The 17740-nt window shown below is 53.8% G+C and overlaps 8 protein-coding genes across 8 annotated transcripts; 4 read left to right on the top strand and 4 right to left on the bottom strand.

Moving 5' to 3' along the window:
- Positions 1–633: 633 nt before the first annotated feature.
- Positions 634–1314, top strand: PG998_003458 (uncharacterized protein; the record flags this gene model as incomplete). Its single annotated transcript, XM_066870276.1, has 1 exon — positions 634–1314. The coding sequence occupies one exon, from the start codon at positions 634–636 to the stop codon at positions 1312–1314; it is 681 nt and encodes a 226-aa protein (XP_066734026.1).
- A 274-nt stretch (positions 1315–1588) lies between these two features.
- Positions 1589–2772, bottom strand: PG998_003457 (S1/P1 Nuclease; the record flags this gene model as incomplete). Its single annotated transcript, XM_066870275.1, has 4 exons — positions 1589–1857; positions 1927–2125; positions 2203–2259; positions 2404–2772. 4 exons carry the CDS (start codon positions 2770–2772, stop codon positions 1589–1591), a joined length of 894 nt encoding a protein of 297 aa, XP_066734025.1.
- Positions 2773–4263: 1491 nt separating this feature from the next.
- On the bottom strand, positions 4264–5409 carry PG998_003456 (ATPase synthesis protein 25; the record flags this gene model as incomplete). The annotated part of the gene is made up of 1 exon (XM_066870274.1): positions 4264–5409. One exon carries the CDS (start codon positions 5407–5409, stop codon positions 4264–4266), a length of 1146 nt encoding a protein of 381 aa, XP_066734024.1.
- A 660-nt stretch (positions 5410–6069) lies between these two features.
- PG998_003455 (uncharacterized protein) lies at positions 6070–10233 on the top strand (the record flags this gene model as incomplete). The annotated part of the gene is made up of 1 exon (XM_066870273.1): positions 6070–10233. One exon carries the CDS (start codon positions 6070–6072, stop codon positions 10231–10233), a length of 4164 nt encoding a protein of 1387 aa, XP_066734023.1.
- A 754-nt stretch (positions 10234–10987) lies between these two features.
- On the bottom strand, positions 10988–11810 carry PG998_003454 (ATP synthase subunit C-domain-containing protein; the record flags this gene model as incomplete). Its single annotated transcript, XM_066870272.1, has 4 exons — positions 10988–11408; positions 11486–11576; positions 11638–11676; positions 11744–11810. 4 exons carry the CDS (start codon positions 11808–11810, stop codon positions 10988–10990), a joined length of 618 nt encoding a protein of 205 aa, XP_066734022.1.
- Positions 11811–12422: 612 nt separating this feature from the next.
- PG998_003453 (methionyl-tRNA synthetase) lies at positions 12423–13628 on the top strand (the record flags this gene model as incomplete). Its single annotated transcript, XM_066870271.1, has 1 exon — positions 12423–13628. The coding sequence occupies one exon, from the start codon at positions 12423–12425 to the stop codon at positions 13626–13628; it is 1206 nt and encodes a 401-aa protein (XP_066734021.1).
- Positions 13629–13863: 235 nt separating this feature from the next.
- PG998_003452 (uncharacterized protein) lies at positions 13864–14335 on the bottom strand (the record flags this gene model as incomplete). The annotated part of the gene is made up of 2 exons (XM_066870270.1): positions 13864–14105; positions 14176–14335. The coding sequence occupies 2 exons, from the start codon at positions 14333–14335 to the stop codon at positions 13864–13866; spliced, it is 402 nt and encodes a 133-aa protein (XP_066734020.1).
- Positions 14336–16424: 2089 nt separating this feature from the next.
- Positions 16425–17684, top strand: PG998_003451 (phosphoribosylaminoimidazole-succinocarboxamide synthase; the record flags this gene model as incomplete). Its single annotated transcript, XM_066870269.1, has 4 exons — positions 16425–16776; positions 16922–17309; positions 17369–17416; positions 17555–17684. 4 exons carry the CDS (start codon positions 16425–16427, stop codon positions 17682–17684), a joined length of 918 nt encoding a protein of 305 aa, XP_066734019.1.
- Between the last annotated feature and the right edge of the window lie 56 nt (positions 17685–17740).

The following is a 17740-nucleotide window of genomic DNA, read 5'->3' as shown; positions in this document are numbered from 1 at the left end:
GAGTGTTGCATTGTCAGCTCCTACCTCTAGGCCATTGTTGCCAAACAGCCTGCTTTGTACTTACGTTAGCAACTGTCTATATAAAGCAGCGGCTCAGGTCACAAACGTCCTCGGATCCAGAAACCCACAACAAAGAAAACGCTTGGGGTTCTTACGCACAAACTTCACAGCTCTGCAACGATGGCAACCAATATCCGAGGCGCAAGCGAACCTTCTCTTCATATACGGGGCTATAGGCGAATCGCACCTGCGCCTCCGCCTCCATCAGTACCGTCTCCTTCAGCTCTTCTCCACACTCCTTCTCATGCGACAGTCGTTGCCAGTGTTCCAGAGTTGCAATCTGCCCCTCCAAGTGAGCTGGCCCCTATTCCTACAATTGAGTTGTCTTCTCACGAAGAACCCCCTGCAAGAACTTTCCCTGAGCTACGTCCGTCGCCTCCGCAAGAGTCGGTCCCTTCTCAAGAGCTCGCCGCTGTTTCCATGGTAGAGCTGGCATCGATTCCTTCTCGCGAAACATCAGGTGCAGGGACTCTCCCTGCCCCTTCGCAAGAAGCACCCAGCTCGGCCTCTGGGGTACGAGGTAACAATCCCTTTGAGGCACCGCCATGGCGGCAACCCACACGGTTGCCTGCGATGTATGTGCCGCCGCCATCGACCCTACCCGATGACTTGAAGCAGCTGTACATACAATGGCAAGGGACGTCCTGCAAACAAGCGCGGATCATCAGCGACGCCACGCAATTTGTTGATATCGCGCCATACATCGACACCGGCGTGGACCCGGTGTCCTTTCAGCCCGTACTGCTGGACCTGAAGTGCCCATGCTGCGGGTATCACCTCGACGTACCCGCCCGGGTCTCGCCCAATTTGTATCCGGACGCGTCGCTTGAGCCTATGACGGTGCTGCCTTGCGGGCACATGATCGGGTCCCACTGTATGGACAACTGGATACGCAGCCGAGACGCGGAGAAGGAACCGCCCAACTGCCCTGTCTGCCGCTTCGAGCTGGCCTACAAGCACTGTGGGTGCCTGATCCGGACTCCTGGGTACAATACTCTCCTGTCCCGCGCCGCGCAGCTGCCCCTCACCTTCGTAGAGGGCGGCGCCGTGGATCACAACTGCGGGCCTTGCCGAGACCGACGCGCTGACTGGGCCCTCCGTACCTGGATAGAGGAGCACCTGCCGTCTGACCGGACAGCGAGCTCGACGGATGCATCGCTGACGCGGGCACAGCAACGGCGGCTCCAGGCTTGTGTCGGCGATGTTGCGCGGAGCGCCAGGAATTGGCATCGGGAACACTCACCCAGGTGGTAGGTAAGGTGAGTAGTAGATCGCTTCGTTGGGTATGTATTATAGCGTCAGCATTTGTGTCTTTGGTCTAAGCCAGCATTGAATCCTTGACCGTTCTTGACACTCTACTCTGAACATAGTATAGATTCCACTGGTGGTAGATTATGATATGGAATTGAGGCATCAAATTCTTCTACAATGAAGTGCTGGGTATTTGTTAATACGATTGCTCCGTAATAATTGTAATAACATACCCCCTTTTACTCATTGCATAGGCCATTGAGATGTGAATGAACGGCTAAACAGCTGTAGCAATCGCATCAAGCCACTTAGCCAGACGATAGCCTTGCTTCGCAATTTGCAGGGAAACAACTGGCTGTGCTGTCGTAGTGTAATCGCCGCTGAGATCCTTGTTTTCCACGGCATCGATGCCCCCTACGAGCACAACCGAGCAGACGTAAGCGTTGGACTCGGTGGCCCAATCTATAGTGGTGTTCTGCGCGTCCGCAATGCTCAGCCCGCTCACCCAGCCACCAGCTTGAGACTTGTAAGTGCCAGAATTGATTGCTATGTGAATGAAATGGAGTCAGCACATGAAAAAACAAGCCCTTGAACAAGGGAGAATGTGACACGCACCGGTGGTCAAGGAGGTCGCCCAGGACCGGGCCGAACTCAATGACGAACCGCCCGACACTGACTCGGGGATTTCAGAGTCCCAGATGTGGTGTAGGTTGGTCTCGTCACCGCTATACTCGACATGGATGTCGTTACCTCCTACATCGAGGTTCTCGTTGTGGAGCGGCTGGCCTATATCTCCGAGAAAATGGATGACCATCTTTGGCGATAGTATTAGCCTGCCGAAAGCCATACCGCATATTACTTATATACCTACGCAAGGTGGGACATACATACCTTGGCAGCTATCTGGCGATCCGACGAGCTCAAGTCCGTATCCAGCAAGCGACTTGTCTGACATTGCAAAGAATGAAACATTAGCTTTCTATCTTGTTGTATCCTCACCCACGGCTCAGCCTGACCCCCTTTCTCCCTCTCTAGTAAGGCAACGCGAATGTACCGAGAACGACAGGGGACCAACCCTCAGCTTCAACTTACATAGTTGGAGATAGCGCTCACGATGCACCCGCCGGCGCCGCAGTCGCGCGAGAAGTCGACTCCACAGCTCGCGGGCGGGTCGTCGTGGGCGTCGATGTAGTGGAATCCGGCGGAGAACTTGCCGGCCTTGGTGTAGCGGTACGAGTCGGCCCAGCTCGCGACCGAGGCCAGATAGTCGGCCGAGGCATCCCCCAGCAGGCTCTGGAAGTACGTGCGAGTGCCCGCGGCGACGAAGTCGGTGGCGACGTACGCCACCGTCTCATGGCCCATTGCGCCCCAAGCCTGGACGCCGGGGGCGGCTAGCAGCAAGAGGAACGTGGCTGCGGTGGGGAGAAGCATAGTGCTGCTGCTGGGCATGAGACCGATCATGGCGACGATGGGATTAAACCAAAATTTGTGAAGAGGATGGTTAGGCGGCGCATTCGATGAGTATAATGTGCCAAGAGATCGGGAAAGCTTGGCCTGCAGTTCCAGAAGACTTTATAGTCCAACAGGAGCCCTCCCAGCGTCGTACACGTACTCAATCCATGCTCGCATGATATGCTATCAACGTTGGCTGCATCGGCAAGCCAAAGACAATCCGGTTACCAATGGTAACCGGCGTGAAACTAGGCCAATCAAGCAATATATACGCCATTCTCCTGTATTACACATTACTACCTGCCACAATAGGCAGGTCAGGGCCATGCGCGGACAGCCAATCACTAGTCGCACGTTGCCAAGCTTCACGGGCATCGGCTCGCTAGGCTCGCTACATCGCCCCGGCACTGTGAGATGCAACTAGCAATGGGCTACCAGTCAGCGTGTCGGGCAACAAACTTCATTAGCTGTGTCACAACACACATCACATAATGGAGCCGAACATCAGTGCTCACACTTAACAGTCCCTAGAGATATCATACACCCGGATACACGTGAACGTCCGGACTAATTAATAACCATTGTAAAAAGCCGCCACCTAAGCTAGAGACTTGATACTTCTAACGAAACGGACAAACTCCCGGTTTGCGAATGCTTGCATTGCGGCATTGTCCGACTCCTCCGGAAGTTGTGTGGCATGCTGCAGCGCTTTGGAATCGGCAAAATTGACACATCCAAGGATCGCCTCACGCACACGAGGGTTATGATGGACCGGGGATTCTCCTTCAGCATCTCGGGGACGCAACGACGCAGTGCAGCGGCGCAGAGATGAGCCGACTTCGTGCTCATCATCAGACGATACAAGTACAAATACAGATCTTGAGACCGCGGCTGCATATATGGGGCGGCATACGCCATACCTCCCAGAAGCGTTCCCAGTTACGCTGCCTTGAGTAGGCGCCGAGAAGCTTGATCAGCAGATCCTCGCCCATGTAAGGCAATCGAGCATGTAGTAGGAGTGTCTCGAGTCGGGTCTGCAGTGCCCAGGTTGCTGCGCCGGCGTCACGATCTGTTGAGATAGCCTCGATGATGGCGACAATGACGTCGTTCGTGATTACATTCTGGCTGCGGAGTTGCAAGGAGTCGAGAAGATCCAAAGCTGCGGCATTCTTCTCTGGTAAGGCGGCGCCGGACGACGTGTATATGCAAGAGAGAATGTCAAGGCATTGCTCTCGTGTGGCTAATATAGCATCTGTGCGGTATTGCGAAATCAAGGTTTTGATGTTGTTGATTCCGGAGTAAGGTGAGAAATTGAGCTGCCGCCCCCTACATTCTAGATCCAATCGCAGACTCCATGTATGTTGTGATGGCACATCCTGGATAGCCAATGTCAGCAACCGATCGAACGCTGAAGATGCCAACATTTCCCTCATCTCCTGCAGAGACGCTTGATGTATATGGGTATGGAGGAGCTCAAGAGTACGAAGCTTCTCCTTTCCGTCATACTGAAGTTGCTCCGATAGCTCCTTGAAGTTGATGCCATAGGCTACTTCGGAAGGGGGTCGAAGCTACTCGGTTGCCGTCAACGGCAGATGACGTAGACATCGACCTGGACTGTGTTGCGACAAGGCCACTGGCACCAGGCGTTTGATGGGACGGTAAATGCGGTCGTGTCGGAGGATGTGTTATGGAAGACTGTCCTGGGGCGGCAGTGCCCTCAGCTGGATTTGCTGAATCGCTTGAAGCATTTCGAGCCTGTCTCTCCAGCGACCTCCGCCATAGGGTTTCCAGGTCGAGCTCTGCTCTCCGGGCCTCTGTCATGACTTGTACCACGATCGTAGAGCCCTTCTGTGAGACACCGAACCCAGCGACGCGGCCGTCTTCCGCGACAACAGTAGACGCCTCGGCGCCTCGGTTGAGGGTGCCAAGATTAACACAGATCCAACCGGTGGAGATGCCGTCATCGGCATCGTCGGTGCCCATGGTCCCCAGGAGCTTCGCCCTCCTAGCTTTTCTCCGGAGCTTGGTCTTGCGCTCGTTGGGACCCAGCAAACCATCTGCGTCGGCATGGACTTTGTGCTCATAGCGTAGCCAGCGGACCAAGCGACTTGCTGAAACATGGAGATGGCGTTCGCTCCGCGCATTACCAAACAACATGAATAAATTGGACCCCAAGGCGGCGGGTGGGTTGAGCTTGCGCAAGTCCAGCAGGGAGAGCTCCTCTAGACCCATCTCCTCGGACGCATATTCCAGCAGCGACTGAAGGATAGCAGGTGAATCTGCCGGCACCTCTGGCAACGGGGGCGGTTCGGCCACTGGCGCATGCGTGGGTGGCTCTACCTGGAGATACCATGGAACCTCTGCTTCCTGCGAGTCCGCCACTTGGCCATCTTCAGCACTCTCGGTGTCGGGATCCGTTTCTTGTGGAGACTGGGGTTTGCCAGATTCGCTTGGAAAGGAACGGACTGCTGCTGAAGAGAAGCGGCGCAAAGCTGGAGCTGAGAAGGCCAGGCGCCTGGTAGTGACAGCGTGTGCTTGAGGCGCGATGTACGGGGTGGCGGGCGTGAGGAACAGCTTGAACACGGAGGCACGGCAATGAGAGCAGCCTGCTGAAGCAGCTGCTTCCAATACACGTCTAGCAGCCATTATCGCATGCCGTAGAAGAAAGTTATTGCGGTGTTTTCCTGGTTTTCATAGATCTACGACTCTTGTTTCGTCCGGGCCCCTCTGATGACGATGACGATGAATGAGATCAGTTGACGCCGTCGGAAAATCCTATTAAAGCTCTCCAAGCACCAAGCTTGTCCTCCCCTCTGCACTCTGCTTCCAGGATGTCAAGAAGGTACCGTCCCCGAGCAGAGGTAGCTGGACTCGAGGTGGAGCGACTCTTTCCTAGATTTCAGCCAATAGGGGGCTTGAATTTGTAGCCCCACAACCAAGCTCAGGCTGTCGGGCTTATCAATCGGAAAAAATGATAAAAATTGAAATCGGAAAATTAAACCGGGCCCCAAAGCCCGATTGCAAGTCGCCGTTTTGCCTCCCGTCCTGATGAAACTATTCTTTCACCGGAATTCCTCTTCCACGAATGTTATGTTCCTCGGTTGATTTGGTTCGAGGTCGAGTATAGACACCATTGGATGTCTGTCGACTTGTACTTTACCTCTTTTCTTCGACTGTAGGGCTCTTTAATGTTTGTCGAGGCCTGCGTGCGTGCCAACCAATCTGTTCGCAGTTAACTTGGTCTGCCGTCACTTCTTTCGCCTACTGTATATATTCAGCACCTTTTGATCAGCACGCTCCGTCGCGATGTTTGTGCGGCCTTCGGCTCGAAAGAGCCTCTCAATGCCGAGGATGCACACCTTGAGACGACCTCAGCTATCCTCAAGATGTCCTTCGCTCCAGACCTTCGTTACCACACCGAGCCGACGACCTATAGTCACCCGACCAGATATCCTGCCATGGAGACGGAGAACCAATGCGCCTGTCACTCCAGGCTCACCTCACGACAACAGACTGTTAGCTACGGCCATGGATAATTCTCGAACCCATTCGTTGGCTTCCTCCTACCCTCCACCACCCTCGCCGCCCCGTTCCCTCTACGAACTGCGCCCATTCGATCCCTCAAACCCGCTACTCGTGTCGGAGCCCGAAGATCCTTTACCACGATCGCGCATGTCTCCCAATGGTGTTCCCGGTGAGGCCGACTCCATGCTGTCCGTCTTCAACGCTTGTATCCAAGTCAGCCATATAGATCGCGCTGAGACTGTCCTCAAGCGGTTTGGCGATGCCAATTTTTTATCTGGGGAGGAATTGATTCGACTTCACAATATTTTCCTTCGCGCCAACATAGAGCAGTTTTACAACCGCCCAGATCTCAAGTGGGCTGAGTCCATGCGGGCGTGGTACGAAACTCGAATTCGGGCCATGGATCTCCCCCAGAACGCCGAGACGATTGCCTGCATGTTGAAGATCTCGCTACTTTCCAATTATCCGCCTGACAATCTCGAGCGTCTAATCAACCGTTACATGGGAATGATGCCTGGCGATGCTGGTCTCGAAGTCTTCACTTTTTCCAGTATCTTATCCGACCAGGACCTGGCCACAATTACGGGCTTGTGCACTACGCACAACATAGATCCCGATGCATTCATGGATGTACCCATGGAGGAAGAGTCAGATATGTCCGAATTGACACACGATGCGGTGGCAGCTGAGTCGACCACTACCAGCAACTCTACATTACCCCACCATGGTGAGTTCGAAGTACTTGCTGTGCCTCAAAAGGGTCTTGGTCTGAAGTCATTGCGGGAAGTACTATCGTTCTTCTCTGATATCAAAGGACGAGACATCTCAGGACTTTCTTACAACGAACGACGAGAGATTCAGTCCAGGCTGGAGCGTGACTGTGTTGATTCTGCAATCCGTCGTTGGAGGGAAGAGAACGAGGCTTTGAAAAAAATTGGTCGGAATTCATCATTATCAACCAATGCCTTGAATTCTCAGCTTTACGACTGGCAGGTGGCTCTCGAGGCCAGAATCGAGGAGGAATTCGCCGGGTTCGAGGAGTCGGAGAACCGCAAGCACAAGAATCAGGAGGATATGGGACGATGTGTCTATGGACCTTTTTTGAGACAGTCCAATCCAACCCGGTTGGCTGCCGTCACAATTCTAAGCATTCTCAATACCATTGCTCAACAGGGAGCCGATAACGGAGCCATGATAGCCAACACCATTCAAATGCTTGGCAAGGCTGTTGAAGAGGATATACGATCGCAAAAACGAGATGCTGAACGCACTGCTGAACGCAAGGCGAAGAATGCCGAATACGCCCGGAAGCGCGTGCTTAAACAAAACCTGACCGAAGTGGAATCGTCTTCATCACCAGAGTCCTTGGAAGTGGAGCCTGCCACCCAACAAGCAAACATCGTTCAAGCCCCCAAATTCGACACTACCAGCTGGCCCGTCTATGTCAGAACACAAGTCGGATCTATTTTGATCTCAGCCCTGATCGATACTGCCAAAGTGACGGTTGAGCGTGAGCACCCGGAGACGAAGAAGATGCTGAGCCAAGTCCAACCAGCTTTTGCTCATACAACTGTCTTTAAGAAAGGAAAGAGGGTCGGCATGATTGCGCCAAATAAATTCCTTTCGGAACTTCTGAAGAGCGAACCTCGTGCTGATTTCCTCGCACGCCATTTGCCCATGTTGGTAGAACCTGAGCCATGGACGAAATTCGACAAAGGCGGTTTTATCAACTCTCCTTCTACGGTCATCCGCGTCAAGCACGGCGAGATCGATCAGAAGATTTACGCCGAGGCAGCTATCAAGCGCGGTGACATGGAGCAGGTCTGCAAAGGACTAGATGTTCTCGGCAAGACTGGGTGGAGGATCAACCGGCCGGTCTATGATGTTATGCTCCAGGCATGGAACAGCGGGAAAGCGGTTGCAGGTATCCCAGCGCTCACCCCGGACATCCCAATCCCAGAAGAGCCCGAGACCTCCGACGACCCGATGGAACGACGAAAGTGGATTCGTGCTGTCAAAATCGCCGAGAACCTGAAATCAGGTCTCCATTCGGAGCGGTGCTTCATGAATTTCCAGCTTGAGATCGCCAGCGCTTTCAAAGAGCAAACTTTCTATTTTCCCCACAACGTGGACTTCCGTGGCCGTGCCTATCCACTTCCGACCTACCTGAATCATATGGGCGCCGACAACACACGTGGTCTTCTACGATTTGCTGAAGGCAAGAAACTCGGCGAGAGTGGTCTGAGGTGGTTAAAGGTTCACCTGGCCAATGTTTTCGGCTTTGACAAGGCGAGCATCTCTGAGCGCGAACAATTCGCGATGGACAACCTCGAAAACATCCGCGACTCTGTTAAGGACCCATTGAACGGAAATGGTTGGTGGCTGAAGGCCGAGGATGAATGGCAATGCCTGGCGACTTGTTTCGAACTCAAGGCTGCAATGGATTTGCCTGATCCAACCCAATATGTGTCACACCTTCCCGTTCACCAGGATGGCACGTGTAACGGCCTTCAGCATTATGCTGCATTAGGTGGCGACCTTTGGGGTGCCCAGCAAGTCAATCTTGTTCCTGGGGATCGCCCCGCTGATGTGTATTCGGCCGTGGCGAATCTTGTCAAGGAGAGTGTAGCCGAGGATGTCAAGGTGGATAATTTTCTCGCCAAAGCCGTCGATGGGAAAATCACCCGAAAGGTCGTCAAGCAAACTGTCATGACTAATGTCTACGGAGTTACCTTCATTGGAGCTCGAGCGCAAGTCCAGAAACAGATAGAATCGCTGTATCCCAATATCCAGGAAGAGACTGGCACGCCTCCTATGCTGCTGGCCTCTTACCTTGCGGTCAAGATTTTTAAGGCTCTTGGTTCTATGTTTCGTGGAGCTCACGACATCCAATACTGGCTCGGAGAGTGCGCTGGCCGCGTATGCAGAGCCCTGACTCCCGAGCAGATGGACAGGATCGAACAGGACCGCGGGAAAACTGGGAAGGAAAAGAAGGCTGGAGTGAAAAAGCTGTCGGCGACAGACGAGCTATTGAGTCAATTCAGATCGACAATCGTTTGGACGACGCCGCTACGTCTTCCTGTCGTCCAACCCTACCGCAAGACTGCTACTCGAGTCATCTCCACATCACTGCAAGACCTCAATCTCCAGATTCCTGACCGAGCGGATCCCGTCAATCGACGGAAACAACTTCAAGCCTTCCCACCAAACTTTATCCATTCACTGGATGCTACACACATGCTTCTCTCGGCTCTCGAGTGCCATGAGGCGGGACTCACCTTTGCTGCTGTTCACGACTCGTTTTGGACCCATGCGGGAGACGTCGACGTGATGAACCGTGTACTCCGCGATTCTTTCATCCGCATCCACAGCGAAAAGGTCATTGAACGGCTGGCTGCTGAATTCGAAGCGCGCTACAAGGGCTCGCTTTATCTTGCCAAAGTGCCTCAGGGCAGCGAAGTGGAGAAAGAGATCGGGGCATATAGAAGAGCAACCAAGCTCAATCTGAAAGAAGAATTGATTCTGGAAAGAGAACGACTCCGGCTTCTTAGTTCTCATGATCCTGCCGATAATGAAAAGGGACGGGATATGAAGACTCCTGCGAGCATCTTTGCAGCCTACAGTACAGCAAGCGAATCAGCCGCTGCCGATGAAATGGAGGAAGTAGGTCTCGGAAATGTGCCGTCCGTTGATGCCATTGTCAAGGAGGCGCAGGGCATTCAGGAGGGTGAGGAGAAGACGGAGGCTTTTGGTGAAAACCCAGAGTACGCCAAGTCGTTGATGCAAGCTGGACACTTCGAATTGACGGTCGCTGCTGAAACGCCGAAATCCCAATCAAAGGGTAAAGTCGTGACTGTTTGGATGCCCTTTGCTATTCCCAAGATTCCCGAGAAGGGAAATTTTGATGTCTCCGAGTTGAAGACAAGTCAATACTTCTTCTCCTGATCCTAGAAAATCGCGCACTGCTTGCACGATCCTCAGGTCAACAATTGGAAAGAAACCACGCAGCTACGGACTAAACGATTAGATGGGAAGGTCGTCATTTACTAGCGATCGCATTTGGTGGCGTTTAACAGTTTTGTGAAGGGCGTTTCAGGGCAATGGAAAAGGCATTGCAAGTTGAAGGGAATTATGATTTCAACCCGTGTAATATACCAACGGAAGAAATGAAGGCTAGAGGCTCATGGACAGTCCGGAGATGTATTATGGGCAGGATGTCCGATTACGATTACACCGATGTATGAGCAGCCGTCCTCAGGGAGTCCGACCTTTTGTACACAACATAGAAAACTCGAAATGAAACAACATCATGATATTTAACTCTTATATGCCTACCTGCTATGATGTGACATGTACCTTTTACTCGAACGACTTACTGTCAATTCTCGGTTCTTTGGCCTATTACAGTGCGCGCAGTTTCCAATATCTAGTCCAATCGGGTACAAGAATCCAAAGACCATATGACGCTCAAGTGCGATGCTTCCATTTCTAATACTGGTACATTGTTAGAGCGGTCATAGATACTACACACCATGCACTGTCTGGCTTGCATTCATTCCTCCCCAAAACGCCAGAGGCCCCGAGCTAGGTCCTAAATGCATGTGGCGAGTCCCTGCAAGGCTCGCGATACCCCTTGTATCTCCATCTATACTGTTTTCCACCTTCGTAGGTCCATCCTCATCTTCATTCGAATACGGCACTATGCTTTGAAACCAAAGTCGTTGGCCTTGCCCTGGACCAACAGACCGACAATCAGGCCGAATAGACCAAGAACAGAGCTGAAGATTTCAATGACGAGGATCTTGACGAATAGCGAAGCATCGGCAGCATCGGCCAGGGCAGCGCCGGAACCGTTCATGCCGACCGCGACACCGCACACCAGGTTGCAGCCGCCGACGGTCAGGCCGGCCCAGAATAGAGCGAAGCCCGTGTAGTAGGCGTTGGCGTCGGCCAGCATGTCCTCGCTAACGGAGCCAACCTTGGAGGAGAAGACGATGGCCATGATGACACCGTAGATTGCGACGACCTCGCAAAAGATGATGGAGATCAGGTTCTTGGTTCGAATTCGGGGAGCCTTGACGCCGGCGCCGAGGATGGAGGATCCAGTGATGAAAATGCCCCTTTAATGCCGCGAGATTAGAAAATAAAGGCGAAAACCTCAAGCAGGGCGACGAGAAGAGGAAGGATAGTTCCTTACCATGCTGCTCCCACAACCGAAAGCCCAATGCAAAGCGCTATTCCGAGGAGGCCCAGGCGTAAGGCGATACTGATTCCAGGAATGCTCCGACCTATAATGCAGCCATCATGTTAAACTCGGACATAGATCGATGGATTCGTGCAGATGATTACATACGTTGAATGCCTCGCCGCTGCCAGTAAATAGCATGTCTGTTGGTTCGCGACCAGGTTAGTTGGATCTGGCGAATGGATCATGATGCCGCGGGTGTTTACTCACAAGCTCCAATGACGAGGAGGGCGGTGGTCAGACTGCCGACGCCATAACTGTAGCCGTAACCAGCCATCGTGATATCTAAAATGGGGTTGCCGTGTTGCAGGTCGGTTCGGATGGGGGAGGAGAGAGATAGAAGAGATGGGGTTTCGTCGGCAAACAGCTCTCTTTCTCGATGAGGTAGCTTGAGTCTCCTGCAACTCAAATCTCGCGACGGGACTGGATGGACTCTCTGGGATTGGGACGGGCCAGGCAAGCCGTTTTCGAGCTCCACTGCAGGTCAAGGCAAGGACGACTAAGACGACTCGGGTACCTTCGTCGGTACGTACCTCGTTCCTGTCGGAGCACGGCGATTCCAAACTTCCGTTCTGGGATGGATGGCCCCGTCATCGCATTGATCTAAGCAGACTGGCAGACCTATGCATTTATAAAGGACATGACTGCAATCCTTGCTTATGCATCCAACCGAAATTGTCACCAAAGTAAATAAATCGCGGGGTCGAGCCAAAGAAGCTTCCCAAATTCAAATCTGGATCCCCGCCAACCCATCACCATCCCACCAAAATACAAATTATATTGCCTGCTTGTGAGGGTAGGCGATACGGACAATCTTGACAAGCTGTCACTCTTCCAGAGACTCTCCCGTCCTGCTCTCAGGAGTATACACCCGCTTCGCTCCTTCACAATGGCTGCCTTTTCCACTCAGAAGTACAGCCCCGCTGAGGAGACTGAGATTCAGCAATGGACCACCACCGCGGACCGACTGAAGTCTTCCCCTAACGATGCCTCCATCCTCGAGTCTCTGAACACCCACCTCTCAACCCGCACCACCCTGCTTGGTACCAAGCCGTCAAAGGCTGACGTGTCCATCTACGAGACTCTTGCCCCAGCCGTCTCTGCTTGGACTCCCGAACAGCGAACCGGCGAGAAGGGCTACCACAACATCGTCCGCCACATCGACTTCGTTCAGAACTCCCCCGTCTTCGGTCTCGAGGTCAAGGACTCGGATAAGATCAACATCGACCCGGATGACGTTCTTTACGTCAAGCCTCCTCATGATGCCAAGGCCGAGAAGGAGCGCCTGAAGAAGGAGAAGGCTGCTGCCGCCGCCGCCGCCGGTGGCGCTCAAGCTACCATTGCCGATCGCACGAAGGCCGCCGCCGAGACGGTTGTCCAGAAGGCTACCGAGGCTAAGGATGCCGTTGCAGCTGCTGTTGGTGCTAGTGGCGAAGCCAAGCCCAAGAAGGAAAAGAAGGAAAAAGCCCCTAAGCAGCAGAAGGCCCCTGCTGCTGTCGCACCTCCTACTCCTGCCCTCATCGACCTCCGAGTCGGACATATCCTCAAGGCCATCAAGCACCCTGAAGCCGACAGCTTGTTTGTCTCGACTATCGCCATGGGCGACAAGGAGGCGACAGAAGACTACACTGAGTACGAGGGCCAGATCTGCCGGACGGTCTGCTCCGGTCTTAACGGACTGGTTCCCCTGGAGGAGATGCAAGGGCGCAAGGTTGTCGTGGTTGCCAACCTGAAGCCCGTCAAGATGCGAGGCATCAAGTCATGCGCTATGGTCCTGGCAGCGTCGCCCAAGCTGAAGGAAGGCGAGGTCGATGACCACAAGGGCCCGGTTGAGCTGGTCAGCCCGCCCGCAGATGCCAAGGCAGGCGAGCGTGTCAACTTCCAGGGTTGGGAGGGCGAGCCGGAAGGCGTGCTCAACCCCAAGAAGAAGGTTTGGGAGATGTTCCAGCCCGGCTTCACGACTACCGATGACCTAGAGGTCGCGTTTGATGCTGGCTTGGTGAAGGAGACCGGCAAGGATGGTTTGGGTAAGCTGTTCACTGCCAGCGGAGGCAAATGTACAGTGAAGAGCCTGAAGGGAGCCACAGTGCGATAAGTGTTTGTATTAAAATAAATACTAAGCTTTGATGAACGGATGCATGAATGAATGACTGCACGCTGAATCAAAGCAAGATCTCGACACAACCTCATTTTCATAATCTGATTCCCATGTTTTGAACTCCGTGCCCTTTTCTGATATTGCCACACGGTCTTCAAATGGCGGAGGCCACACTCCTTTGCGCCCACATTAATCCGTAGCCCCCTACCGCTGGCTCATCAACTCCAATAGCCTACCAAACCGTTGGCTTGGCGGTGACCAGCGGCTTCTGGGCAGTTTCCGCACATCCCATCGTTTGCGTGATGGTCTCGGTAGGGAAGACGCAACCGGTTGGGCTCGTGGGGCATGGGGCGTCAACGTAGACTGTCGGCGTCTCAACACAGCAGTCCGTTGCGCAGGGGACCTCCAGGTTTTCGACTGCCACGGTCATCAGACACATGATATCAGTCGGGGCGTTGTACGTTGGGCAGGGCCCTGGTTTTTATCGTGTTAGTTGGTTGGTCTTTCGCGGTATCGACGAAGATGGGGTGAAGACGAATCATACCTGCTGGGCGGGTCTTGGAGTAGGTATAGCACTCATGGGTCTTGACGCCCGCGGTGGTGTGCTCCCAGTCGTCCCACGTCGTGGAGCAATGGGCGGGCTGATTGGCGGCTGACACGGCGGACAGCATCGCCAACAGACTGATAGCTAGGGAGGAGAGCATTCTGGATGGTGGGTTGTATGTTGGTGTTTGATAGAGGGAAATAGCTTAGGGCGATGTTCTTGGTATGAGGTGGTTCTGGTTGATGACTCTGGACTGATGTCTTATCATCAAGTCATTCTTTGACCTCGGACAGAGAGATGGCTTATATATACAGAAGATCCCAGAGTTGCCAAGTGATATGATCCCAAAGTAAACATGCCGGTAGGATAGCGGTGCGATCTTGGCCCTCTGCTCGTTTACCGTAGAGCACCTCCCCCAATAGTTGATCCCTCCAAAAACGATGTGATCCTTAAGCCGCCATTCCGACGTGAGGTTGGGCCGGAACTCGAGGTACAATTTGTTGGAGGCGAGCCGCCAACCAATGGGAGGCGGGCGGGTGCGGTAACAGGAACGCAAGACATCAAAACGTTACTTTGCGGTTCCTACCGGGCTGGCCTCCACATAACGAACTGTAGCCGGGCTGCATGCCAAGAGGAGGATGTGACGGACTGCGACCGAAGAAGATTCTTTCGAAGCCGACAGCCCATCCCCCTCATCACGTTGTTTGTCGCCGGGCCGCACTGCTCGTACGTATGCGTATAGTGCTCACTGCAGAAGCGAGATTATGGGCCGCCAACGGCCGAGGCCTGGCCCCGGAAGGAGGTCTGCCCACCATTGACTGTCTTCCCCGGATGCCGATTTGCACAGCCTAGCCAGGCACCAGGAACGTGAACGGGGAACGGCTGGCAATTGCCAAGCCAATCATCGAAAATTCTTCAAATTGAGGCTCTGAGCTCGGGGAGGAGTCCACACGAATCCGAGCTGCCTACTTTTGCATTGCGGTTGAAAATATTCCGTCTTCAAATCAGCATCCGTCTACTTCTCCCTACCATACATAATCGCAGTTGGGCTTGTCGACTGGAGAGAAGGCTCTTGTACAGCAAACCACGAGAGCTCGGTCTTGGCCTTGCGTTGGTCTTCCTAGCTGATACTACAAAGCCGTGCGACATCATGCGATTTGCCATGCTGTGTGCACTCAGGTGCCAATCCGAGATTTCGCATTGCCCACATGCAAATACTGATTTTTCTCGTTGCCTGACTACTGTCTGCAGATATGCACTCTATGCGTCTTGGCTCTTGATGAACCAGGATGGAGAGCCGTAAGATCCGGATGCAGGGCTGCCTTCCTCTGAATGGGCCGAGCCGTATGGTCCCGCGCCCAGATCTCCCGTGAGCCTCAAAATCTGGACACGCTGCCGAGTCTAAATGATACTGCCAACTGGTTAAGCCCTACCAACTGTATTAAGAGCTAGCACGGGTCATCTCACTCTAGCCTCAATTTATGCAATCTTATAGATCGGTTCGTAATAGAGGCTACACTTGTTGATATGGCTTCCACTCTTCTTGCATTTGGCGTACCTGCATGGTAGAACCGGGTTCTTCCTCTCGCATTAGGTAATGAGTTGCTTCAAAGTCATGTCTTTCGAATGAATGTCACTGGGAAGAGAGCTGTAGAGAAAAGCCTCACCTTCCCACCTTGATATTCCGCACCGCGGGAGGTTGCATTGCATGTCCCAAGGATTCAGAAAAGCGCAGGAACGCGCTCGATAAAAAAATCGGTTACCCATCTTATGTTACGGTGATGGCAAGGCACGGCGGCTATCCATGGCTATTCATGGCTGTCTGGGGTTTCGCATGAGGATCAGCGTACTCACGATGCATACGACCGCACGAATCTAGCCCCGGGAGTCGGCGAAGGCTGCGGCATGTTCAGGTCAGTGACCGGGTGATGGTGGGTCCATCTGCTACCGGCTATTCCCGGGCTACAGTCTTCGCCAGAGAGCTCCTACGAAGTAGAGTAGAGCTCCTAGAGTAGAGCTCCTAGAGTAGAGCTCCTAGAGTAGAGCTCTTAGAGCTCCGTCGTCGGCACCGGTCCCACTTCCGTCATTTAGAATTTTGAGTTGTGCTTGGCCAATTTGGACTGCAGTCATTTTCTTCTTTGCTCGGTTTCTTGAGCCGAGATCACCTCTTTGTTGAGATCGAACGATCAATTCCCGTTTTATTGAATATACCCCTCGTCCAAAAAACCCCCCAAAAACGCATACCCATCATGTCACCTCCCGTGGTCACGTCCATAAACGTCACCTCGCTGCAAAAGCTTGCGGAGGGCAAGGTCAGAGACCTGTACGTAGTCGATGACTCCACGCTGCTCTTCGCCACGACCGACCGCATCTCCGCCTACGATGTGGTTATGGAGAACGGCATCCCCTACAAGGGCGCCGTTCTGACCCAGTTGACCGCGCACTGGTTTTCTGTGCTCAAGGAGAAGATCCCGGGCCTCAAGACTCACTTCATCACTCTGGACCCGCCCGCCGGCCTGACCCCTGCCGAGGGAGACCTGGTCCGCGGCCGGAGCATGCAGGTCCGCAAATACCATGTCTTCCCTATTGAGGCCATTGTTCGTACGTGCCAACCCCAAGGCTTATGAAACTAATTACCTCCAAGTACACCAATGTGCCCACTGCCGCCCGCCCGTGGCGAACATGATGGCCAGAAATCCTCGTCGCACTGAACTTACTTACTAATGCACTGACGGGCACGAAACAGGCGGCTACATTACCGGCTCGGCCTGGAAGGAGTACGAGACCAAGGGCACCGTCCACGGCATCCCGCAGCCCGCCGGCCTGAAGCAATGCGCCGCGTTCCCGGGAGGGCCACTGTACACGCCGAGCACCAAGGCCGAGATGGGCGCGCACGACGAGAACATCTCGCCCGAGCAGGCGGCCAAGATCGTCGGCGACAAGTACGCTGGCCGCATCGAGAAGCTGGCGCTCGACCTGTATCGGGCCGGCGCCGAGTATGCGCGCGAGCGCGGCATCATCATTGCCGACGTCAAGTTCGAGTTCGGCCTTGACAAGGCCACGGACGAGATCGTCTTGATCGACGAAGTCTTGACGCCCGACTCGTCGCGGTTCTGGCCCGCTGACAAATACGAGTGAGTAGCATCGTCCACGGACTGTTTATTGGCACCATCTTAAACTCACGCGTTTGCAGGGTTGGTCGCGACCAGGAGAGCTTCGACAAGCAATACCTGCGAAACTGGTAAGAATCATTGACTATGATACACGACGTTTTCCCGTTCCTACGGTGCAATGGCTTTGACGCAGCACGCTCGTCAACAGCGGACGTCGAGCTTCTCGTCTTTCCTCTAAGCATAGCAGAAACTAACCTAGATTTTAGGTTGACGAAGGAGGGCCTGAAAGCCAAAGATGGCGTCGAGGTGCCCCAGGACATTGCGGATGCCACAAGCGCCAAGTACAAAGAGGCGTTCCGGATGTTGACAGGAAAGTCTCTCGAGGAGGTGCTATGAGCGCTGGAGTTGGTCAGAGTTGCACCCGGCGGTAAACCACCTCTTTCGGAGCACAT

The sequence above is a fragment of the Apiospora kogelbergensis genome (genome assembly GCF_038363985.1).
Source record: "Apiospora kogelbergensis strain CBS 113332 chromosome Unknown utg000002l_segment0_segment0, whole genome shotgun sequence".
NCBI lineage: Eukaryota > Fungi > Ascomycota > Sordariomycetes > Amphisphaeriales > Apiosporaceae > Apiospora > Apiospora kogelbergensis.
This window is presented reverse-complemented; position numbering and strand designations above follow the sequence as displayed.